Genomic DNA, 26,981 nt, shown 5'->3' with positions numbered 1-26,981 from the left:
CACATTGCATTTTCATTTTCCCTTTGCTCAGTTTTCACTCATCATTTTTCATCATTCCCTCATTGTACCAGAAAGCAAAGGTATCTTTTATTTTTTTGTTAATTTTTGCATCTTGATGACATTCCCTTTTGTCATAGACTATTTTTTTAGGTTTTTTTGGCAAGACAATGGGGTTAAGTGGCTTGCCCAAGGCCACAGCTAGGTAATTATTAAGTGTCTGAGTTCAAATTTGAACTCAGGTCCTCTTGACTCCAGGGCCGGTGCTCTATCTACTACACCACCTAGCCGCCCCTCTCATAGACTTTAAATGGAGGTTGCTTCAATAAAGTTTCTAGATTTAGAGCGGGAGGCCCTTGATATGAATCAAGATTTTGCTATTTACTATCTGAGTGAACTTAAACAAGTCATGTGGTGTCTTGTAGTCTCAGTTTACCCATCTATAAAATGAGAAGTTTGGATCCAAAGACCACAGAAGGTCCTTCTGCTTCTAAATGCATGATTCCATAAATAATGACCACTGAATTAAGGGCTGTCAAGTCATAAGAGGGAGTAATAAAAATCCAAAACATAATGAATGTTAATATGGATAGCTCCAGTTCTTAGTTGACAAAGTAATGATGAGCCTCTCTACCAAGGCATCAGGCTGTCATAGAGATAAATTTGTCAATGATATTAATTGTCCAAGTGGCTAAGGAACAGAAAAGTCAGTAGAGAATTCGAGTTAAGGGCACAAGGATATTTTAGTTGAGAGCAGGGGGCCAATTACTAATAAATACTCTGTGTAGGAGAGGTCCTAGGGGAACATGTAGAGGGGGAGAGCCAGGATGAGGAAGGGTAGTAAATTCAATCAGATGAGGATAAGTTTGAAAGAACTGGGCATGTTTAGCCCAGAGAAGACTTGTATTTTTGGCCCAAGGTAGTGGAACTAGGAATAATGGGTACAAGCAGAGGCAGATGACAGAGGCAGGTGAAGGGTAGATTTCAGGCAAAGATTTCTAACATACAGAACCACCCAAAGGTTCAGTCAGCTGGCTTGGTGCATGGAGCTCTTCACATAGAGGCTGAATGTAGAGACAAAATGAACATGTGAACATCCCCCCCGCCTGACTTGAAGCCTAGTTCCAGGGTTGGGTTCAGAGTGTCTTTACCTCTCTGAGAATGAGATCAGCAGCAAATCCCTGGACCTCAATGTGCTTCTGTCAAGAAACTTAGAAATTTAGCTCTCAATCATCCCTGAAAGTGAGGAAACTGAACTGAACCCTGAGTTCATCCTAGAGTCAGCCCAATCTGGAGTTAGCACTTTAAAAAGTTCTCTCTTGAGCACAAACATTGATGACATGGAGGAAAGAGGAGGCTGCAGCCTGGCCCAGAGAGCCAGCCCTGGTCTGGTTAGTGCCTCTCTTTTCTGCCATTTTTTTCTTTCTCCCCTTCACACATTTTCCATTCCAGTGCTGGGTGAGTTCCTCTAAAATAATAACCCATCTCCTCTCTCTGCACCTTTTCATAGATAGTCTTCTATACCTTTCTCACTTCTGATTGCCCCAAAGTATAGTTGAAATACTGACTCATTGGGGGGTGTTCTGATTTATTTCCTCTTTATTATTTAGTTAAATTAGCAGCCCCCACCACAGTGCTTTGAATCATTACATATTTGTTGCACTGAATAAATAATAGTTATGGAGTCAAATAGAATGCAGACTTTGGATTCAAGAAGACCTAGACTGAAAGGTTCCTCTGGGGTCAGTGATTTAACCTCCATGTCCGGCCAGAGACAACTCGTTGGAAACCCTTTGGGGTCTGTTAGCAAGCACCCAAACTCTGACTGAAGGAAAATGAGGACACCAGACTGGAGCCTCACTCATAAGAGTCAACCCTGTTCACTTTCTCCCCAATGATGATTCACAGAAATGCCTGCCGGTCTCCAGAGCACGGATCATTCCTTTCCATTGTGCCAAGGCCAAAATGTCATCGATTTTGTAAGTATGCCCCATTTCGGTTAAACAAGCAGCCTGGCCAGCCTCAACCGGAGCCACAGTTTGCTGAGGTGTGCTCAGGACAGCCAACATCTTGTCCATCTCCCTGATAGACAAAGGGCCTCAGAGGGCCTGGAATGACATGCCTGGGGCTGGCACGTGAGAGGCCTAATTTAATTAAATAGCAGGAAACATGTTTTCCATATGCCATTGCTTGGCCACACACAAACTGTAACAGTAAAGCTTTTATACTCTATCAGTGCAAGGAAAAAGAAAGTATTTTTTTAAATGGATGCTAACCACTCCAGAAAAAAACAAAAAAGTGAGATTTGCCCGTCAGAGATGCTCCCTGGCCTGGGATACCGCCACTCAACAATTACCTCCCTTCTTCATCTCTTTGAAAAGAGCCTTCCTGCTAACCATGCTTGTTAAAGAAGATTAAAACAGAAACCCTCACTAGGATTTGCTAACACTTAATCTGAAACTGATTTTCTACTCGCTTGAAGGGAAAACAAAACCCCACACCAAAGGGAAGGCAAAATCAAATAAAGCTCCTTCTACCTGCTCTTTCCTCTTGGCCCCCATCCTAGAGGAAAAACTATAGTGAATGATATTTTAGAAAAGGGAAGGAAAGAGTAGAAAGCATCTCCTGCCTTTGTCCTTTCTTCTTGTATCACCTCTTCCACTTCCCGTGACTCAGCTATCTCATCTGTAAAATGAGACTTGGAAATCTTTAGCTCTAAAGTTTCTTCTGGCTCTACATTTCTAATCCTAGTATTTTTACCTTTACCCCCTTTGGGAAACTTCACTGGACTTTTTTTCTTTCCTTCCTTCTTTTTTCCCCTTCCTTCCTTCTTTTTTCTTCTTTTCCTCCCCTCTTTTCTTTCTTTTTTTATAAGACAACTTTTTTTTTTTAATGAGACAATTTTCTATTCCACTGGCCAGAGCACATCCTACATCTGCTGCTCTCTGCAGAATCTCCATTTCTTTGGTATCGTTTCTGCTGATCAGAGCATTGTTTGGCATCTCCTTTAGAGTCACAGTGAGAAGATGAATTTATCAATAACCAGGATCTCTGGGAGTTTCTGATACTAGAAGCAGGTTTGTCTGTTGGGACAATGAGTGCTTGAAAGAGCTGCCAGCCAGTTTTCAAGGAGCTTCCTTGATAATGGCTGGTGCTATAATTAGAAGGAACCAATCCCTGAGAATCTTCAGAGATGCCAAAGGGCAAGACACCCATTTCCCCTGGATCCTGCCATCCAAAGATCACAATGTGCTTCTAACTTAAGAACAGATGGGAGTATTAAAAATGAGAGAAATCTTATTTGGTTGATCAAGACTTGTCTTTCCTAATAGAAAACCAAGCCTCCCTAAATATACTCTATCATTTCTTGGCAGTATTCACTTTTGTGGTTTATAATCTTCAGATGTTACCAATCTTTGTACTTGCGCTCAAGTCTCAAATGCTTAGACTTCTGCCCTCTGATTAGATTTGGGGTTGGACACTCCACTAACGAGTTAGCCTCATTAATTGGACAGGAGATAATGAAATTACAGGGTAACTTTCCAGCTGCAATAATATAGACATTTGGTGGGGTTTAATGCTTCTTTACAAATCCCGTCCTCACGATAAGTCAAAGAGACATTTCTCAGTTTCTTTCCTTTCATAATAGCAATCACAGTGGTAGTAACAACAACAATATTAATAATAAATAGCTCATGTTTTTATACCCGAAGGTTTGCAGAGCGCTCTGCATAGTTCCATCCCAGGAAGGCGAGAGCCAAACAAGGGGAGAACGTCCCTGAGTCCTTTCAGGATAATAATGACAACACACTGATAATAAGAACAGTAGTAAGAATAAAAATGAGAATAACAATAAACAACAGAGAGCATTCACAAAATCTCTTACGCCTTAGGAAGAGTTCTACAAGTTACTTTTGTGATCCCCAAAGAGTCATCTGATTTTAAGTTCGATGTCTTTTTTTTCCATTGCAGTAATATTCGGGGGTTGTAGAAAGTCCACAGTTCATTAGGAGCCAACAAAGCACTAGATGGATGATCTCTTCTGATTGAACTAAGATATGATCTTACAACATGAGCCAGAATATGATCTTTTATGATGGAATAGGAAAGAGAAATAATTCATCTTCCTTTTAGGCAATGCTGAAAGATCTTTTGCTCCTTTTATCAGTGACATGTTTTTACTTCCTACCATCCCATGATTCCTACACACATACACACATGCACACAGACACATACAATGAGAGTATAATCTCTAAACAGTATTCCCTCCAAAAACAGCAGCTTGGTAGCTCATGCAATTGAAGAATCAGTCAGTCAACAAACATTAATGAAGGACCTACTATGTGCTAAATGCAGAACTGAGATGACAACAAGACAGTTAAGAGTAGTTCAGATTCAGATTTGGGAATGGTTGCAATCCAACAAGTCAGAAAGTCTTTGGCGAGCATTTAACTTCTATCAGACACTGCATTGGTATCTTGAATGCAGTTAGAAAGAATGGAAAATTATAATAATAGTAAAAAAGACAGAAACAGACAAAAAAATAGTTTCTGCTCTCAAGGAGCTCACATTCTAATAAATGGCAAAATACTATTTGCAAGCAAGATAAATAGAGATAGAAATAGATGTATAGATATAGACCCTCAATGAATTTTTAGTGGAAAGTTACAAACATTAGGAGGAATCATAAAAGGCTTCTTACAGATTGGAATTATACATGGGATAGCATGTGAGATTTTGGCTGGGATGTGAACAAGCCAGGGAGGCCAGGAGATAAGATGAGGAAGCCCAGCATGCCAGGCATAACAGTGAGTGGCAATGCCCAGCATTCAGGGGATGGCATGAAGGATACAATGAATACAAAGAGGCCAATGGTACCAAATCCAAGATCTCAGAGGGGCAAGAATGTTAAGAAGGTTGGAAAGTCTGGAATGTTCAAGTTATGAACAAACAGAATTTATGCTTGATCCTGGAGGTAATAGGAAAATGGGAGTTTTCTGAATAGTAGAGTAGGAGTGGCAAAAATCAGGTCCTGTTTTGTGACTGTCATCTAGACCTTGGCATTACTGTGAAGGGTTGTAGGTATACTAGATATTTTTATCAATAAGTATTATATGAAAATGTCTTCTCTGGGGCAATCAATGCTGTTTCTAGGCAGAAAGAAAACAGAGGGAGTGGCTAGGTGGTGCAGTGGATAGAGCACTGGCCCTGGAGTCAGGAGTACCTGAGTTCAAATCCGGCCTCAGACACTTAATAATTACCTACTATGTAGCCTTGGGCAAACCACTTAACCCCATTGCCTTGCAAAAAACCTAAAATAAAAAACAAAAACAAAAACAAAACAGAATGAAAACAGCATCTGCTCACACCATCACAACCATATCCTGTTAATAAATTAATTCCCAGGGGTATTTTATTTTTTGTATATGCAAGCCAGGGCACCAATGCAGGGTCTGGTCTATGGCAAATGCTTGCTAAAGGTTTTGGGGATTGTTGGATTTCAACCATTCCCAAATTTGAATCTGAACTCATTTGCCTTTTTTTGTCATCTCAGTACAACATGAAATAGTAGAAAATAATCTAATCTTGCCCAGCTCAGAGAACTTGGTCACAGTATCTGTTCATGTGACTATGGTCTGGTTCTTTCCCTCTATCTGCAAGAAATAAAGAATTCCTCCAACAAATAATCCATCAAGGACAGAATCCATTCTTCAACCACATTCTTGTGAACAGATTAAGCTTGGATAGTCTATGTGGTTCAGATGCAGAAAACTGCTGATTCTCAGGCTGAACCATCCTAGCCTGCTCTAGAGGAAAGACTTGGAGGAGACAAGACCTGAGCCAAATCCTGCCTCTAATTTAGTGAGCTTACCCTAAGTGAGCCTCCACTGTTTATCTCCAAAATGTAGACAGCCAAATGCCTACCTCGCAGGGCTAGTGCAATAATGCTGATTAACAAAAAACATTTGCAGACTACAGATGCACATTAACATAGACCACAGTTATTGCTTTTGTGATATTCTAGTTGAGAAATTTGTCAAGCTTCTATTTTGATTTTCATTAAACATAACGGTCAAACCTTTCCTGATACTTTTTAACATGTTCATAGTAAAGTTCTATGTGAAACCGAATGGGGTCTGTGGTCCAAAGACCTGGATTCAAATCATAGTCCTGTTACTTCTTGTGTCATATTGGTCAAGTTTTCAGTTTTTCTGGGCCTTAGTTTCTTCAACTGTAAAAAGACTCAAAAGTCCCAAGAGAGAAAAATTGGTATTTCTCTAAGGGTGTCAAGTTGCAATGTGGAGTGAAATTATACTCAGGTTTTTAAGTCATTCTTTTTTTTTTTTAAGTTTTTGCAAGGCAATGAGGTTAAGTAGCTTGCCCAAGGTCACACAGCTAGGCAATTATTAAGTGTCTGAGGTGGGATTTGAACTCAGGTACTCCTGACTCCAAGGCCAGTGCTCTAATCCACTGCGCCACCTAGCTGCCCCCTTTTTAAGTCATTCTTAAAGAGTTTTTGTACTGGATCAGAGATTGTATTGCCATTTGAGGAAGGTCATGCAGACATGGGATTAGGAAAATTGGTGGAAAGAGAAAAAGCTTGAGATATCATGGGAGCAGAATGGATAAGTGGGGTGACAGGCAGAGAGAGGAGTTAAGGACTATTTGAAGTTCCAAACCTTTGTTCCTGGGAGAGGCAGTACCCTTGATAAAAATATGAAAGTTTATTTGATTATTGACTAGGCAAGGTGAGGGGACAATAATGAGTTTTGTGTTTGACTTGAGTTGGAGATTCCTAGGGGAAATCAAGTTAATTTGTCCATCAGAAAGTTAACTTAGAAGCCATCCTGTAGAGGGGATCATTGAATCCGATGAAGCTGATAAGATCCCCAAAGGAAAGAGTAGAAAGAAAGAAGGGTCCAGAAACAAAATGTAGGAAACATTTGTGTCCTGGAGGGTAGGAGATGAGTGAAGACTCACTCATTAGATGAGATGAGAAAGAATGATCCCAATTAGATGAAATTCCACAGAGAATAGCCTCATAGAAATCAAGAAAAGAAAAAGTACCCAGAAGGAAGAGGTATTAAGAGTGTCAAAAGTTAAAGACAAGTGAGGACAAGGAGAACTGAGAAATAGTCATTGTTTTCAGTAGTTAAGAAATCATTGCTATTTTTTAGAGAAAAGGGAATCCAGAGAGTATTGAGTTCAGAATCTAGATTGTAAGAGACCAGAAAATACATAAGTATATCATTAGAGATGCTATGGTAAGCAGAGAAAGAAGGGGGAATTAAGAGAATTAGTTTTGATGGATGGTAGGTAGAGGATGTTTAAGGTTTGGGAAGATATTGTGCCCTCATATGTCACTGAAAAGTGACCACTAGGAAGGGAAGAAAGAAGATGGGAGAGGGAATGGGAATCAGAAGTGGAACAAGCTTCCAGAAGGGTTGAAATCAAGATCTTGCAAGGAGAACAGTCACTTTTCTCTCAGTTGATAGAAAAAAGGGATTTTATGAGGAAAGGGAGAATATGAGGGAGTTTACCATGAGAGGTGTTGATTTTAAATAACAGATGATTAAGTAATTAAATAAATGTGATCACCTTGGTAGCACACTACTGTGCAAAGTTCATGGTTTTGATGACATCATTAAAATCGAAATTATTGCCAACTAGTTACTGAGTTTGGGTTCAATTTAATTACACAAAGATTTCTTGTCTACTATATGCCAGGTTATAGGGAAACAAACAGAAATATGGAACAGCCTCTGCCTTCAAGTAGCTTACATTCCATTAAAAGGGAGAAACCATTAGCAAAGATAAATCAACACAAAATCAAGGCAATGTTGGACGAAGATTTCAAGAAGGACAGAGATACAATAGTCAGGGCCATGCCCAAAGCCTCATGTAGGTCATGGCATTGGGGTTGCACTTGGACGGAAACCCAGGACGGGGGATCTGAGTGCTAAACAGGACCAGGATAAGAGCTCAGAAGAGATTAGATTAAATCGTTGCTGTTCCATGGTTTCAGTGGTGACTGACTCATTGTGATACCATTTGGGGGTTTTCTTTGCAAGGATGCTGATGAGGCTTGTTATTTACTACTCTAGTTCATTTTACAGATGAAGAAACTGAGGCAAACAGGGTGAAATGACTTGCACAGGTCATATAGTAAATATCTGAGGTCAGATTTGAACTCAGGAAGATGAGTACTACCTCGTGACCAAAAAGGAAATTACAAGGAGGAATTAATTTAGAGACCATTGGAAGGGCAAAATTCCCAATAAATCTGATCACATTTGATGCTATCAGAATAAATTGGAGACTTAATGCTCTCTAGAGAGAATGAGAAATATTAGATGAAGAGGGATTCACTGCTACCAGAATACCTGGCTTCCTCCTCATGAGTCTTCATTCTATAAGTCTAGGATATTTTCTCTATAACTTAACAGAGATCAAGGTGACCAGAGGGCAGGAGGAATGCCAAGACCCTTTGAAGACAGGGATAGCTTTACTCCTTGTTCTTGACCCTCCAGTTTCTAGTTTTAGGTTTGAATACACAGTAGATGTTTGATAAATGCCGGCTGATCAATTGACTGGACAATCCTGTGAAGGAAAGAGCAGAGGCAACTTGGATTTGTTGTATTCCTCTGTTTTCCTCTGATTTGACATCCAAATTGGCCATGGTCCCAGCTCTCTGAGAGCATATAGCATTATTCAACTAAAACCTTGAGAAAATTGAGGAAATTGTAGATGGAAAAAGATGATTCTGACTTGAAGAAAAAAGATTAATAGTGGCTTATGGAGGGAGATCATATTGAGGATGCTGAAGTGCATTCAAATGTGGCAAAGTGATGAGTGAAGCTATTCTAGACAAAAAGAATGGGATCCACAAAGAAACAGAGCAAGACTAAGTATATAGAGAAAGGCTCTTACAAAGAAGAATGCAAAAATATATGACCTGGACACATTTCCAGACTGAGACCTGAGAGGTATGTGGACAGAATGTTCTACAAGTGCCCTACTGATGTCAGGAGAAATTGAGGAAAACCTCAGATGAAAATTTTGAAGAAATTTGATGGGAGTCCCACAAGAAGGGCAGGCAAAGGATTGAATGTTGAAGACAATAGTCACTTTGATGTGATCATTTAACTAATCTAACAATAAAGGGTTTGTAAAGTCAATAAGCAAAATTTGAGCTGGATGGAATAAGAATTAGAAAAAACTTGAACTGTGTAAGTAGGCTTTTGTAGGAAGTTTAGTTTAGCTAGGGTAACATGTTGCAGAGAGGAACCAAATGGGGAGATCCTCACTGGAAGGATTATTGGAGGACAAGGGTTAGAGAATCAGAATGGAAGGAAAAGTTTGGCTAGGTTGTGGTCTTTCCTTAGTGGATTTAGTATCTATAATGATAAGAACTGGTGCAAAATAGCTTGGCCAATAGAAAGAATATCAGTCTACCTATACGCACACCTACTTACATAGATCTAGGGGACTGATAAAATAATCAAGGAGAAAGATGATGATGGTCTGAACAAGAGATGAAAATAGGAATGGAGACCAAGAATCTGCATCAGAGAGACTTTCAAAGGAGCAACAGGATTGGGAAACAAATTGGTACAACAGAATGAAGGAAAAGTAACCACGATGATGCCAATATTTATTGCATAGATGCCCAGAGAAAGTGGCAATGTCACTAGTAGACACAGAATAATTGGGAGAGGGGGCTGGAATCTTGAGAGGAGTTCAGTTTCATGGACCTTTTCATTGTGAGGTGAGATCCAAGGGGTATATTCAGTCATAAAACAACAATGAGAGAAGTAATCAATAATTTCAAGGAAGCTTTAAAATACATTCATCAGGCAAGGAAGGCAATGATTTAAAAAATGGGTTTGTTGAAAAAGAAAGCACAAAGATGTCACTAAGAGTAAAGATTTCATTTTTTCATTACTACCCTCCCACCTATTTCCCAAAAAATATTTGTGGTCATTTCTTTTTTATATTAAACATACTATTGAACTTAATATTTAAAAAAGAAAACAAATAGAATATGGGGGCATAGGAGTAACAGATGAATATTACCAAGCACCTGAAGATGCTCATATGCCTGGCTGGGAAGTGGGAAGAGGAAAATAATATTATTCAACATAAGCTTTGAAATGGAGCAACAATCAATCAACAAAGATTTATGAAATACTTAGTATGTGTGAGGCAATAGGAGCAAAAATATGACACAGATATGATAGATAAGCCATCCGTTGTGATAGAAAGCCCATGAATTCCATTGATCAGTGAATGAGAGAGTCCAGATTTTGATGTTCAGCAGAAAAGAATGTCTGGAAAGTTTCAGGAAAGACAACTGGTAATGTCTCCCCTCCCCTGCCTCACTGCTATTACAGACAGTGGGGAAGACAGAGACAGAAGACTGGAAAGCAAAGCAATGTTCAAGAAAATAATTTGGAGTCACTGAGTCCTTATTTGAAGGGAAAATAAAACCACATTTGGAGAAACAAAAGAATTGTAGGAAAACAAAGCCCATCAGAAATTTTACAAAATCAATACAGAAAAAATGTGAAGTATCTTGATTCAATAGCAAAGTTCCTGTGAGTATAGGCAGATGAAAACTGATGAGAACTCTGAGGAGGAAAAAGAAGCGGATGAGAACAAGGAAGAAAAAGTGAAAGAAGTTCTAGCCAGGTCAACTGAGAAATAGATGAAATGCTGTTTGAGAACTTTGGCTTCATACTGCCATGTTAGCATGAAATTTTGAATAAAAAAAGCAAGAATGGTTTAATTTTTCTATGAATATATATATGAATACATAGACATTTTTCTATATCTATATCTATCTATATCTATATCTATATCTATCATCTCTCTCTCTCTCTCTCTCTCTCTCTCTCTCTCTCCACTCTCTCCACACATGTTTCAGGCAGCTAATTTGATAATACTCATCTTTCCCAGTTCAAATCTGGCCTCAGTCACTTCCCCCCATTTCCCTTAATTTCCTCCTCTGTAATATAAACTGGAGAAGGAAATCGCAAACCACACCTAATTTTCCATGTTGATCAATCAATCAAACAATAAACCCTTATTAGGCGCCTACTGATTGCCTCACACGCAGGACCACCTCCAGTTGTCTTGATTCATATCTGCTGCTTTTTGTATCTCCAATAACCTTAACCTATCTTCCACCTGATGATGAGATTTGTCCTTCATTCTCAAAGACCATGTCAGGGAGTGGCTATCATGACAAGCATGTGAATTAGATTTGAGTGAGGGGGGTGCTTTGCTAAGTCTTTAGCCTCAATTTATCCTCTGGAGCCACTGGGTCCAAGTGGCCAGATATGAATAAAAGAGATTACAATATAATTGCAGAGAAGAATTGCAAACAAATATATACAAAGTAAGTTCTATGCAGGATAATTAAATTTAAAAAAAATAGAGATGGATGGTCTTAGAATTAAGAGGGGTTGGGGAAAGGTTGTAGTAAGAGATGGGATTCTTGTTGGAACTTAAAGGAAGCCAAAGAGGTCAGTAGTCATGGTGGAGGAGGTAAAGTTTTCCAGACTTGGGGGACATCCAGAGACAATGACTGGAGCCAAGAGAGTAAGGGTCTTGTTCATAACAGAATCATGAGACTAATATCATTGGATAGAAGACTTTGCATTGTTGAGTCCCATGTAAGGAGACTGTAAAGTCAGGAGGAGACTGGGTTACAAAGGACTGGGGAAAAGAGAGCATTCTGTATTTGCACCTTCATGCAATAGGAAGATGACATGGTCAAACCTGACTTTAGGAAAATCATCAGAGTGGCTGAATGGAGGATGAATGAATGTCTTCATATTTGTTATGACCACTTGTATTTGGAAGGTAGCCCTGGAAGCCTGACTAATAGGTATTTCAGAGAGGAAGGAATAGTCTGAACCCTCTTTGCTTTGTGATAGTTGGAGGTGAAGGAAGCTTTGAGCACCTTCTGTCTATAAATGTAGAGATTTATATGAACCTCAGATCCCTTTAAGCACCAGGTGGTGGGGCCAGTCTTTGTCCACTGGCAGCCTCAATGAATCACTACCCACACCCTCAAAGTCTATGTCCTAGGAAATCACCCTGAGACACATTGCTTGGGGATAGTACAGTTTAAAAAAAATGTCACAGAAATTCTCATTCTAAATGGATTCATCACCATTCACAGAACCTTTTGCATTGATGAATAGGAAACAACACTTTTTAAAATATCAGAAACAAAGAACATGATATACAGGAAACCCCTTTCCCACCACTACTTCTAAAGTCTCATAAACTGCACCTGACAGGATTTCAATTTAAATGATCTGAAATCAATCATCTCAGATAATAAGTGTGTGTGTGTGTGTGTGTGTGTGTGTGTGTGTGTGTGTGTGTATGTGTGAGAGAGACAGACAAACACACACACACAGAGATGGACAGAGGGACAGACGGACAGACAGACAGAAACAGAGACAGAGAGTAAAAAGGCAGGGAGTGAGAGAGGGAAGGAAAACAAGAGAAAAGAGGAAAAAGGAGAGGGAGAGACAAAGAGGAAGAAGGAAAGGAGGAGGGGAGGAGAAAAAGAGGAAGAGAACATAAACCACTTGAGGCAATTTCCCAAGGAAGGGCTATTTATGCTATAGCTAGCAGCTAATACAGAACTTTGATTTAGAAAACCTAAATTTATACGACTCCAAGGAATTCAATGGTGAGAAGAGACAATTAATAATGTCTGAGTTCTACTGTAACAGTTTCAGAAATCTATGATTTTATCATCAAAGGAAATTCCTAGACTATCAGTAATAGATAAGTCCCAGAGAGTCTCCTGACACAATGAGAATTTCAGCATCCTGCCCCAGATCATGTAGTACTGAGTCTTTAGGCAGAGATCCTGGATTCAAATCCACTTCTGCCACATGCTTCCTCTGAGGCCTGGAGCAAGTTACTTAATCCTTCCAAATGAAAGGACTAGACTAGAGAACTTTTCAGGATCCTTCAAGCTCTAAATTTCTTTTGAAATCTTAGCGCAAGTGTCTGACAATGCCCCTACAGGAGATGTGGAGGATGGACACCCAAAGGGAGTAGACAGTAGACAACTTTCATTTGGACATTTCTATATCCCCAGTACAACATGTCTTATGGATATTTGATCATATAGCTGTTTGGCGAATAAATAAATGAATGAATGAATGTATGAAACCCATTAGCATAGGTGTTACCAGGACAAAATGCTTTTGCTGTATATGAAAAGAATGAATATCACCTTGATCTGTACCTTAGTCTGCAATGTGATTGATTTAGCAGTGATGTTAAACACAAAGAAAAACTGTCCTTGGGGAGGAGTTTGACCTTTGATATTTGGTTAGAGAATCACCATAAATTGTTGACGAGACCCACCATCTTGGAAATAACTGCCAATAACAATTATTATAACATCATTTTTCACCCACTAACTCGCTTAACGATGTGTAAGGCCCTGAGCTGGCCTCTTTCAAAAAACAACAAAACCTAATTTTCATAAGTTGAAACAAATTGGAGAATGGGCAAATTTTCCATCCAAATTCATCATAATTCTTCCAGCATGTCTGTTATAAAACACCGATAAAATGGGAGCTCAGAAACCAATAAGCATTTCAAAATGCTTGCTAAATTGGATTGAATGGATCACAGAATCAAACTGGATCTAACCTGAGGAGCAGCATCATTTAGCTGAACTCCCTAAAATCCAAGAGGTTATTTGACTATTATTGCCTTTCTTTGCATTTCTAGCACTGTATTGGAAAACAGTGAATATTTTGTAATGCTAATTGGCTATCTTGACCCAGGTAACAAAAGGCTTGACAGTGCTAGGAGGGGAATGGAAGTCCCCAGACTTAAAAGGTAAGAATTCTTGAGGAAAAAAATACACACCATTGAACTGTTTGTAATTTCAGACTAAAACTAAAGACTAACTTAATATTTATTTCATTTAAAATTATGAATAAAATCACTGTTGAAAGTCTTCATTGTTCTTTTCAGCAAAGCAGGACAAGTTCTCAAGAGGGAAGAAAACAGACTAAATAGATTGAGTTTATACAAAGGCAGATGTCTGAAAAGAAATCTTTTAAAATAAAAAACAAAACTTTATTTGAGAAAGAGACTCATAACAGAAGGCAAATGGTGCACATACAAACAGAATATATTTACAACACAAAACAATCTCACCCATGTGGGTGTAAATTATAATAAATACAGTTGATTTTAAATGTAAGAGACATTTCTCAATTAGAACTAAAAGGATTCGGGCCCAGCTTTCCTTCCCTAGTTCCAGGTAGTTTCTCAATGAAATTGACTGAATCTTCATTTCGACATAGCTAAAGTTGGCTAATCAAACTGATGCTCTTCTCCAAATGGTGCTATAAAATACAGCTTGGTTGTTGTGGTTGGTGCTATTCTTTGCCTGGGTTGACACACCTTGGGAAATCAAATTACAGGTCTCTGTCAGCAGGGTCCTCCTTAAAGGTATCTTATAAGACCCATAATCCTCTTCCTACTCAATCCCACCCATGAAAAAGGATAAAGGCTTTTCAGGAAATGACTGCTTATAAGATGGAAACAGAGAACTTTTGCTTTGTTTTGCCAAATTTTGTGGTACCATTGTTCTTTTCTATGCAGAAAAGACAGGTTTGTCATTTTAATTTGATCAACTGATTGCTAAAATAGATTGGTGAAAGGAAAATCCTTATCCATTTTGAGGTAATGTCAAATCTCCAGACTTTTCCTTACATAGCAAACTCATTCTAGGTTCTAAGGCTCCAAGATTTCCTTTAGGTTATTTTAATTTGGGTGGTGATATTTAAAAAAATAAAAATGAAAGAAAAATAGTGTATCTTTAGACACTATCATATTTAATGTCTTTTTTTTAAATATCACAGTAAAATGTAAACACCACAAGCCCGTGACATCCATTGAAACAAGTCAATGCTGGGCAACCTGGCTCTCTTGAAACAGGATCCTGCACCTTCAAATGCCTTGGTTTTAGAAATATAAATATTTAAATTTTTAAAAAAAACACAAATTCTTGGTCAGTTTTGAATTATCCATATTAAAGGGGGCTTAATACAATGAACTTTTAACCAGCTTAACCAGAATAAACCTATAAAACAAGGCAAACATATCAAAAAGGAATATGGAGGAAATATTTCATTGGAAAACTTCCTTAACAATTTCCCTGCTTGCGTTGTTATTTTCTTAGACAATAAATCAATTCATGGAGTGCCCTTTAAAAACAGAGAGAGTTGAATACTATCCTCCCCACTATTTTTTTTCTCTTACATTCCTTAGTACACGAATCACTTGGACTTCCTGTTTCCATAAGGCATTTCCTGTCCAGTCTCATAGAATCACTTTTTTTTTTGTAGAACAGCAGAAACCTGACAAAGAATTGACTTAAGTAGATAGCGTCTTCCAATGCATTCCAAGTTGTTGGGATCTTAGCGCTTCAGAGATCATAATTTCCATGAAGGTGCTCTACATACAAATGGTGAGTTGCTTTGTAGTGTTTCTCCTTAAGCCCGACCTTCCGAATTTTGGAATGCTGTTTTGTTGTTTTACCTCTATCTGCTCAAACTGTTTTGGAACTCCTTTTGTTTCACGGAACTGCCATCTTGCGGATCCTAGAACTGCTGCCTATATATCTGACCTCACTTCTCTTCTCTTTTGAGAACAATGTCATGGCCAACGTTGGCATTCCGGTGGTCCCATGGTGTTATCTATTCCTGCACTTAGGGCTATGCCATGGGATCTGTTTAAAGCAGGGTGGCGCCTAGCGATCATTCTTTATCCAGATTTGTGTCTGCTTTACAGGAATGTGTCTCTCTAAATAATGTCATCAGAAAACCTGGAGAAAAGTCAACTATGCAATGCAAAATCAGACAAGCTACAATATAAAAAATAAAGCTAGGACTCCAATCTGCTTCTTTACAACCACCTGTAACTCTAAAGTATTCAATTACTACCAATGCACACAAATCCGAGGTCAATGGCATTTACACCAGAACCTTTATCCAGAAAGGGGGGGAGGGAAGAAACAAAAAGCTACCCTTAACAGTGTCTGAGACTGCAGTATGATACACTATATACAGAGAAGTCAAGGTCAAAGTCAATGTGTGAGGACAAAACCAAAAAAGGAGAGAGTAAGAGAATGCTTCATTGATCAGGCCTGGAGCTGACTCCTGGAGCGGCTGATCTCAACATGGGGGATACACCAACTGTGGATTTCCTTCCATGAGAAGTTAGCAGATGGGACGGAGTCCAGGGTCAATAGAATGTCTATCACTAACTAACCCAGGGACTGATGGGATGGAATCTGAGTGAAACATGTCTCTTTCCATTAGTCTATGCTCAAAGAACCCTCTCTACATTGAAAATGTACATACAGAAATGCCTGCCTTGGTGGGATGCTTTAAATTCTCAAACCAAACTCCCAGATTGTCGCAAGGCTAGGAATTGATCTTCTCTTTCCGTGACCTAATGCTGAGTGGAGCTTGGTGTTCAGATAATAACCTTAATTACAAATCCTGGAGCCAAATCCTTGCCTATTACCTGTTGCACCAAAGCAGCCTGCTCCCCAGATTCCATTGCCTGGGGCTGAGTATCATCATCACTGTCCAGGGGTTCCTCTTTTATTTTCACAGCCCCCAAAGGGGGTCCCCGTTGGCTGTCATCTGGGCCCAAGCTGCTGTCACTCCGAACACTGTTGGTGCTGGAGGGAGCCCGGTCTTCTTGCATGGGCTGGTCTACGTGCAGTTCCTCTTCCGACTCTTCTAATTGGCTTCCTGGCTGTTTCAGCTGCTCAATGGACTTGGAAAGCATCTGGAAGAGAGTGGCGAAGTTTTAAAGTAATTTCTACTCCCTGGGAACAGAGAAGCCAAATGGTCATTTTGCTCTACACTTACATTTTTCGAATGGGCCAATTTGTAACTTAACTTTCATTAACAATGCTAGAGCTCAGGCCACCGGGAGATTGTCCCCATCATTCCACTGTGCCTATGGAGGGGAGGAGGCCTCTACAAATTAACACAGCTGATACTTCTCTTCAAAGTCCCTTAGAAACACAGAAAGATGGAAAGGAAAACTTTCAGCGTCAAACATGAAATTGCCACAAATATGGGATTTACCAAGGCATTTTTATGCACATCAACTTGTGAACAATATTCCTTGGAAGGAGGAAAAGACAGTGCAAAACTTCCCCATGGATCCCACTTTACATGTTTCATGTAATGGCAACCACGATCAGAAAATTGTCTATAATTAGAATGATAACATCTAATGGGTCAAAAATAACATTGGCAAAAGCAGGAGGACCACAAAGTAAAGAGCTCATCCTGAATATATGATTCAGTCTGGATCCCAAATAAACTAGCATCTTTTAGGTCACTGCAAACCAAGAAAATCAGACTATCCAGATGCAAAGTTCTGAGCTTTAGAGAAACTGAGTTTCTTCAATTTAAAGGATAATTAACCAAATTGTATTGATAACTTTAATTTTCTATAATTTCCGGACATAAGCTACCTTTCATACTCTCCCAAGCTCTCCCTCTTTCTTTCCTTTAAATTTATTTAATTGTTTTTCAATGTGAAATTGCAATCCTATCTCTTTCCTAAAAATGACCTAGAAAAAAATCAGACAAATCTCTTTCAAAAATGCTTAAAGGACTGAGAACCAGAAGAATCATTTTTACAAAGCCCCAAATTGTGAAAATTAAAAGAATACACCAATGAAATTAAAAGTTGAATAATTATAAGGAATATAAGGAAGTATCTCTCTCAGCAGTTAGATTGGGGTGATTCCCAAGTACAGATGGGACATAAACTGGCAGACTTTGCCTTCTTTCAAATAAAAAAAAAGACAATCATTCCACATTATTACCTTCCCACTACACACATCCTCCATTGCCTTGGGCCTAAGAGATACTACTTGCAAGAATAAAAACAGATAATCTCAACTACCCTCACAGGAGTTGATTTTGCCAGTGTAGTCCATGTTCTGGATCATAGTCCAGTCCTACCTAACTGCTGAGAGACATGCTTCCTTATCTCCTCCCTAGGGCCAAAATTAGACCTTCTGATCAATGATTGAACATTTGGCTTCTTTTTCACTTACACTATCAGAGTCTTTGTAGAAGATAATCTCCAGGTTCTCTTTTAAACAACCTGAAAAGAGACTGAGCCATTTTTTTTCAGGCTACTTTTAAGGTGAGAGGGAATACTGTTAAGTATTCATTGAGGCATCTCAATGAAATTAGAGGAAGGAAAGAGGGAGAATATCTTTTCAGAGCAATGCATTATGCTGGTTTATGTCTCTTTGCATCAAAGCCTCATGATGGGATGTTGCATTGAGCTGTTTGCAAAACTCAAAGCTGACAGATGCTGATATCATCAACCCTTTGAACAGAACTTGGACATGCAGAAGTTTATAAAACATTCACCAACTGTTTGAAAAAGGTGGGGAAGAGCTAGAGTACTGAGAGAACTGCAGATTTTACTCAACATAAATGAAAAATTAATAAACTATAATTAGGGGCAGGAGAAAACAGTAATTCTGATGAATGTGCCCGACATCTTCCAGTTTAAAATTTACGAAAATTCTAGAGCAGAATGAACAAAGGGAGAGCTTTGGACTTGAAAGATTCAATAACTGTTGGGTTAACTGGAAACCAGAAGACCTATACCCTCTAGCCTCCAGCAATCTGGCAAAACAGGAAATTCAATTTGGACCCCTTGGAGGTTAAATGGAGTGATCAGTGCCCCAAAGCTGACTTCTGAAGATGAAGTCTTCAGACATAATAATATTTCTAAAGTCACTCAGAGAGAATTTCTGTCTTTTCAGCAAGGATTAAACAAGCTAAACAGGGATGAGAAAGTCAACAATATTTTGTATGTACAATCAAGAGCAAGCTATTGATTCTAGAAAATATATGTTTTGGTTATTTTTAGAAAGTTCTTCCTTCATAAGATATCTGTTTAATAGGTATTGCAAGTATTAGTGTTTCGATTTTGCATCAAGGGAAACTGAGGCTGGGAGAGACTGGGTCTTGATCACAGTTGCTGGCAAATGTTGGAATCTCTCAGCTACAGTTTCTACTCTATATGATGCAAATGGAGCAAATGAATGAATGAAAGCCATTTTTCTTGGGATAACAATGATCTGAGTAAGAAGTAATGTGCTAAGAACTCTGGAAATGTTTTGTGGTATTCATCTGTCTAGATTTTATTCATTGTAAAGAGCATCCTGACAGAAGTTTGCAGGATCGTGTAGGAAGGGGGAAAAGGTTGATGACAAGAAGACTTGTTAGAAGGCTACTCTTATACATTTTTGGGGGAAGAACATGCCAATAGTCTCCTTTTTCTGACTACTAGTCATAGAAATAAAGACAAGGGAATGGATGCAGGAAAGAATGCAGAACAGCTATTAACCAGATTCCAGGATGAGCTTTCACCTTCCTTGTCTAGTTCTGAACCACTTCCCTGATTCCCATTACTTTGCTACCAGGTGTCTCTACCCCTACCACAAATGCACATATCCACATAATTGCTCTCTTTCTGGGCTGTCTTCTCATTAGAATGGAAGCTTCTTACAGGTAGGGATTTGCCTACCTGCATCTGAATATTCTATGCTTACATAATATTCTGTGTGTGTGTGTGTGTGTGTGTGTGTGTGTGTGTGTGTGTCTTTGTCTCTCTGTCACTGTTGAAAGGAATGAGATTGACATCAGGAAAACGAAGATGATTTGCCCAAAGACTGACAGAGCTGGCTTTGGCCCTTTGTCTGAGTAGCTCCCAGAGCCTTGCTTAGAGTGACTCTCTAATAGGATTCACTCTCTTTAAGTGCAGCTGACTTACTTCACTACCCCTTTTCCGAAAACATACATATCACCAAATACAAACCTATTAGAAACCCTTCTCTCTGAACCTGGAGAATCACAAATATAGCTCGGGGATGTGTCGTGGGATTACTTTCCTATGTCACATTTCTGGGTTAACAAGAAGCTGTGATGTTCCTGCAAAGAGTTTTCTTCTAAAACATGCACTTGCACTGGATTTTTAGAAGACATGAACATATGGCACCAACAATAGTTCAAAAAAGACCTGGCAATAATCCTCAAGTTGAGAAATCTATGAACAAAATGTTTGACAAAAGTTTCTGGTGTCAGGATTATACTTGACCAGAGTATCCTAGCTTTATTACAAAAACGTTGTCTTACCTTCCTCCTTATAACCCCAAATCATCTTCTAGAAATGCACAAGAACATGAAAACCTTTCTAAAAGAAAAGAATAACTAAATGTCATTGTAGGAAATATGAAATAAATTGGGAAAGATAAAATCACAGTTCCTGGATCAGAAAACCATTAATGATGAAGAGACTGTACTCCAACCTCAGAATTGGTGGCATATTTACTAGATGCCTTTCCTTCCAATCATTCCAATAATTAGTTAATTAAATAAAACCAAATTTCTTTGTAAAGGTTCATCTACAGCAATGTTCATGTCTCCTATGTGTAAATGAAGACCATAAAAGACATGATGATAGAAATGACTAGGGAGATAATAAAAGAAAAGTATAACTAATAAGCAAGGAATAGAACAGAATAAACAAAGGGAGTTGGCCCCTACTATGGAGAGCATCTTGTGCAAAGCCCAAAAAAGAAGATTTCCTATAGACAGTGAAGTCCAATTGCTTCTATTTCTGGGTAGATTTATTATATTTGTATCAAGGTCTAGAATACAACAGAGCTCTCTGAGTTTTCTTGAGGGTTATTCAAAAGAGAATGATCTAACAATTCATATAAAATAAGTCCAAGCAGACAAAGAATCAACCAACTTAACTAAGAATAAAGTGTTCCAATTCTTTAGCTGGTGCTGTCCTCGATGAAGGAGATGGAAATGTTAAAAAGCTACACTCGGTGGAAAAAGTGTACACATGTTTGAATTTTGTGGTTGTACGGTTGTTGTTTCAGTCTCGACCTCATTTGGGGGTTTTCTTGGCGAATACACTGAAGTGGTTTGCCACTCCCTTCTCTAGCTCATTTTACAGATGATGAAACTGAGGCAGATAGAGGTAAGTGACTTGCCCAGGGTCACACAACGATTACGTGTCTGAGACCACATTTGCACTCATACACACATACATATATGTATGCATGTATATGTGGGTACATAATTTATGTAATATATGTATACACACATCACAAAGTACTATTTGGGGGAAAGAAAGCATTGGCAACTAAGGAAAAAACCTTGTATACAAAGATAATTTCAATTCTAAGAAGGATTCTAAGAGGTAAAAGTGAAGAACATTCCATCCATCCATGAGCAAAAATCTCTCTATAAGCCAGACAAGAATGTGTCTCTTACAAGTTATGTTACATTATACATTTGGATGGGCAGACCAGTTATCATTGCCCATGCCAAGGATGGATCCCGTCAGTAGACAATGGCTGGGACTTGACCTGTGGATAAGAACAGCAGGGTGATGCTTGGGAAACTACACATCACCCTATCTTTTTAGCACCAACCTTCTCCCAGAGATTGTATTTGATCATCAATCATGGAAAATGAATATCTCAGAAGATACATAATTGTGGCTGATTTAAAAAGCAATGGAAATCGGAATGCATATCAAGCCCCCTCTCTGCCAGGCATGGGATTAGCTAATAGAATCAGTAATAATCGTTAATCACCAAGTAGGCCAACAATAGCCCGTATGTACAGAACTGGTAGTGTCATAACAAAGGCCAAAGAACAATTGGAAAGCAGTACTGTTTCTCAAAAGATGTTACAAAACCTAGACCTTTTCTTGGGCCATGTACCCCTCAGGTAGAAGTACAGTATTGCTTATGGAGCTATTCTAGGAAGACATTCTTTTAAATGCAAAAATAAACTATATAGAAATACCAGAAATCTACAATATTTTAAAATACAATTATCATCTTTTTAAAAAATCAAGTGAATGGATCCTAGGATAAGAATCCTTGACCTAAAAGAAGTCTCCTATCAAATTATATGCATCCTCTAGTGAGGTTTCACATAATCACAAAATTTCCAAGCTAGAAGGGCATTTTCCAGGCTGGAAGGAACTCATCAACCTTTATCATCGCAAAAATTCTCTCTACAAATTACCTAAAATGGTCCTGTTGTTATCAATTGAGGGGAGAACCCACATATCCTGAGACAATCCAGTCAAAGAATCAAGATTGCCAAGAATCACGTAAGAGAGCATGGAAAGGCCAGAATCAGCTTTGAGAAAGAGCCACACTGATAAGGAGAGAATAATCTAAAGTTAATTAGCAACATCCTATGCATGGGATGTTTTATGGAATTCATCCTTTGTATATTATCAACAAAACAGTCACATGGACAAATTCTACCTCGTGACTTTTTAGACATTGTAGGTACATTTCATCTCCTTAAAGTACAAAAGAGTCAGAAGATAGTGAAGTAAAAAGGTTCAGTGGAACCTGTGGAAGAAGCTCCTTTCCTGACTTCCCTCCATTCTCCACTTCTATTGCACTGCACCTCTCCTTCTTGTACTCAGTCAGAATTAGCTTGTAGTTAATTTGCATTTTTTGTTTGTACTTTTGTTATTTTTGTTTTTAAATAATCAGATTTCTCCATCTGATTTTTGCTTCCTTAATTTTCCACTATCCAAGAAGCATCTATGGATTTAATTCAGAGTTGAATCTTCTTTCAGATAAACTCCTTTCATTCTTTCTTTCTTTCTTTCTTTCTTTCTTTCTTTCTTTCTTTCTTTCTTTCTTTCTTTTTTCCTTCCTTTTGTTCATTCTTCTGTTCTTTTTTCCTTCCTTTCCTTTTTGTTCATTCTTTTCGTTCATTCTTCCTTTCCTTCCCTTTCTTTTTTCCCCTTTTCTTTCTTCAACTGTGTCTACTAAGGTATAATTCAGCTGAATAACCACAGAGATTGTAAGGAGAGCTCCTTGTTTTCACAGTGGGGTCACCTCATCTTGAGGTTTCCCACATCTGGAGATGATTCTCTCCAACTGTCGGGCTGTTGGCTCACTGGCTTGCAAGCTCATACTAGAACATCTGCATGACAGAGAAATGTGCAAATCTGTGAGTCCCTGCTGCCGACCTGGACCCATCTGTAAAACATCCTGTCCTCCAGTTGGTCAACATCAGGTGAGCTACTCTAGTTAGGCATCCAACTGAGATTAAGAGAAATTCTGGGGCCCAATTAGGAAACCACTTTTCCCCCTCCCCTTTTATCTGGGCTCTTTCTCATCTGTCAGTGGGGTTCTTACTCTTCATGCTATTGGGCAACAATGGTACTGAATGCTCACAAAGCTGCCAGCAGCCCTAGTCAATGGTGGGTATGAACAAGGAAAAAAACACAGATGCTATGGAGTCAGGAGACAGGATATTGTATGGATTTGGTCATTCCTTTAAAACTTTTAAAATATTATCACCAGATCTCTCAAACTTTATCCAGCCAAAGGGATTAACTGTATATTGGCAACATCCCAAATTATATCTGGTTCATTCCAAGTTTCTTCTCCCCATCTAAAGCATTGTGGAATTCCATTGCTAAGGACTGCAATAGGTTAAATCCTATCCACTATTGGCTAAGACCTGACAATTTGTATCTTAATATCGAATGCCTTAAATATGCCTAATTATTTACAAGTTGTCTCGATGATTAAAATGTAAACCCTTTGAGGACAGTCTTACACCTGGAAACTCAAAATGGATTTCATTAATGCTTCTTGGTTGATCTATCTAATTGGGCAATGTCATATGCTAATAATAGGAAAAACACCCTATCCACTTCTTCTCTTAATGCTAAAGGGAGATTTGAGGATCTATTTCATAGTCTCACTAAAAAGCAATGACTTTGCATCAAGTGCATTTTCAGTCTGGTTTAGGGGTAAGAGTGATAAATGTGGGATGGAGAAGTCACTTAGTATTCATTCTCAGTTTTTCTTCACTCTCTATGATCCCATAATCTATTCCAAACTTTTATTTTTGGTTTTTGCAAGGCAATGGGGTTAAGTGATTTGCTCAGGGTCACACAGCTAGGAAATTATTAAGTGTTTGAGGCTGGATTTGAACTCAAGTCCTCCTGACTCTGAGGCCGGTGCACTATCCACTGCGCCACTTAGCTGCCCCTATTCCAAACTTTTATGTATCTCATAGAAAACTCTCATTTCCTTCAAACAACTTTAAAAATTGAGAGAGCTGCTGAGTATATTCTATCAGGTCTTGAATCTCTTAAAGAGATAACTTCTACTTTTCTAAAATGATCAATAAATCAGTACAATCTCTGAAGAGATAAATTTGCAAAGTCACTTTCAATCTAAAGGATGAGAGTTTGGGGTTCCTCTCCCCCTACTACCAATCTCACATTATAAAGCAAACTAAATTATGTGTTGGTAGTAGCCAGGATGAATGTAAAAATCTCTCCTTTGTAAAACGAAATATTTCCCTTAAGCACCAAGGGAACTTGGTTGTGATACAGTAACTCTATAGTCAGAGGGTTTTGATTTGAATCCAATCTTTGTTATTTCAATATGTGACCTTGGACAAGTCACTCTAACTCTCAGTTTCCACATCTGTCAAATCAGAATTATGACAGCTATGATAGAGAGACAGAATTGCTATAAAGTTCCAATGAGATGACATATATGAAATGCTTCACAAAACACAAAAACTAACATTAATGTCAGTTTATTATATGGATCATATGCAGTATTTAATGAGCATTATTATATTTATCATAATAATTTATAATTTCTATTTTAAAATCTGCAGTGATCTTGGAAGAGAGAGAGATCTGGTTTCCAAAATCTTATGTCCCTCCTTTTGGGAAGAGAGATACGCTGACAACATCAGTACAGTATGCCCTTAGAGGGCAGCAAACTAAATTACTTTTGTCTTTGTTTCCCCAACATCTCAGATAGGAGTTGGCGAATAACCTTAAAACACTCCAACCCTGCAGTCCAGGGATTTGTTTGGAAAAATTTCTTCATTATAATATTTCAATATAATTACCCTATTTTATTTTATGCATTTAAAAATATTACTCTGATAAGTTCACAGGCTTCACCAGATTGTCAAAGGAGTCTATGGTGCAAAAATATTTAAGAATCAACTATAATAAAGCCTGGGACTGGTAGGTGGCTCAGTGGGAAGATCTGAGTTCAAATCTTACATCAGATACTTACTAGCTGTGAGGTTCTTGGCAAATCACAGTTTGCCTTAGTTTTCTTATTCATAAAATGAGCTGGAGAAGGAAATAGCAAATTAAGCTAGTATCTTTGATAAAACAAAACCCAAATGGCTTAGACAAAGAGTAAAACAGAATGGAAATAATTATGATTATTAATTTTTACTGACACATTCCTATTAATGTAAGGTAGTTCCAGAAGGCTGTGGAAGGCATGGTTATCTCAAATTTCCTTCTAAATCTAAAAGATGATGAATTGTATGAAGAGAAAGAATAGCCTAGAACACCCGCACATAAAAAAGGTCAGAAACAAAAAAGTTAATTTAATCAAATAGCAAAATGAATGCATGTCTCTGGTTTTATACTCACATAGTTGGCATTTCTAATATGGTTGTATGTCTTACAAAATTGTAATTATTTTTCTGTTGAATAAAAGCACTTGTCAAGGCAGGGAATGGAGGGGGTGGGGGGTATTTCTTGCTTTGGTATCTCTTTTGCAGCTCCTGGGATTAACAACCTAAGAACTCACATATTTTAATTCCCCATATATTCTTTCTCATGTGTTCTTACCTCACAGTCACAATAATCTATTGTTTTTTTCATTCATTTTCTACAAAAAATTGTGAATGATTCATTATCTACAGAGAAAAGGAGAGGTGAACCCTCCTAATCCCCTTGCTCCTTCCATAGCCTCTGTATTAGGAAAACAGCTTTGGGACTCTCCATGGAAGTTACAAATTACTCTGCTGCCATGATTATTTATTCTCTTTTCCAAACAAAGACTTTCATCACAACTGATGAGAAAATTTCATTAACTTTCTCAAAAATATAAGTGATCAATTAAGTCAACAGGGGAGGGTTTCTTAGTGGAGGCCCTGGAGGACTTTGTGGCTGAGTGATTTTCCTCAAGGCTCCCCAAGTACTTCCAATCATCTGTTTAGACTGAGGCAATCAGGTGGATGGATGCCTGTGTCCTTCATGGCAAGGTCAAAGTTGCCTTTATAAACAATCCAACAAATGTAGAAAGCTTGGCTTGCCAAATCAAGGCTACCTTTCTGGACATGGGACAATGAAATGCTTTGGCCCTCAGGGTGGGAAGAATGAAATTTGACAATGGTAATTAGAGGACCCAGTATGGGGGGAGCTGTCACTGGGCTGGATGGGAATTCATTTTGACAGCAGCAACTCCCACTTTCCAGAATGAGAGCCCAGTTCGGGTTTCGCCATATCCAATCTTTAGAACCCAAGAAGAGGCATTTTTCCATTCATGGCTGGAAGGCCTGTCAACATCTGTATTTTGATTCAACTTGGGAAAGGCAATGGAGTAAACCAGGGTCGTTCAATGCCGCTTCCTGGGAAAAGGAATATGAGATTTTGCTCCAGTTAAGAACAGAGACATCCCAGGGTCAGACCGAAATCAATGTGCAATGTATGACCACAAACCAAAAGAAGCTGAGCAGACTAGACTGCTCATCTTGTTTTTGTTTTGGGGTCTCAGAAGTTGATGAAGCTGGTTTCACGGAGAACTAAGAATGCTACAGATCCAGTGAAATAGGATAAATTTAGTATTTGAATAGTGAGGTTCATTCCCTGTCTAGTTCCTTCTCCCTGCTAGCCTTATCCCTGTCTATAGAAAGTGATTTTTCATTATTCAGGATTCAGAAGAGTTTGGTGAGTTATGGGATGTTCAAAGCACCCAGCTTGGTTCTGGGGAACTGATGATTTCTCTCCTTTCCTTGGATTCCCTCTGAATAACC

At 38.6% G+C, this 26,981-nt stretch overlaps 1 protein-coding gene across 9 annotated transcripts in view; it reads right to left on the bottom strand.

Annotated features, from left to right (window-relative positions):
• The window catches only part of HDAC9 (histone deacetylase 9), a 947,449-nt gene that overhangs the window by 325,498 nt on the left and 594,970 nt on the right, over positions 1–26,981 (bottom strand). For 5 of the 9 annotated variants that reach the window (XM_074195435.1, XM_074195433.1, XM_074195434.1 and 2 more), the window contains one exon: positions 16,585–16,854. The exons of 1 other annotated variant lie outside the window; for it this stretch is intronic. In XM_074195435.1, the coding sequence (XP_074051536.1) occupies positions 16,585–16,854 (270 nt within the window). Of the gene's footprint in view, positions 1–12,865; positions 16,855–26,981 lie in introns of those variants that run through there. 3 more of the 9 variants (XM_074195442.1, XM_074195441.1, XM_074195440.1) reach the window with 3 other exon arrangements.

The sequence above is a fragment of the Macrotis lagotis genome, chromosome 7 (assembly GCF_037893015.1).
Source record: "Macrotis lagotis isolate mMagLag1 chromosome 7, bilby.v1.9.chrom.fasta, whole genome shotgun sequence".
NCBI lineage: Eukaryota > Metazoa > Chordata > Mammalia > Peramelemorphia > Peramelidae > Macrotis > Macrotis lagotis.
Note: the sequence above shows the minus strand (reverse complement) of the source record. Positions and strands in the feature narration are given on the sequence as shown.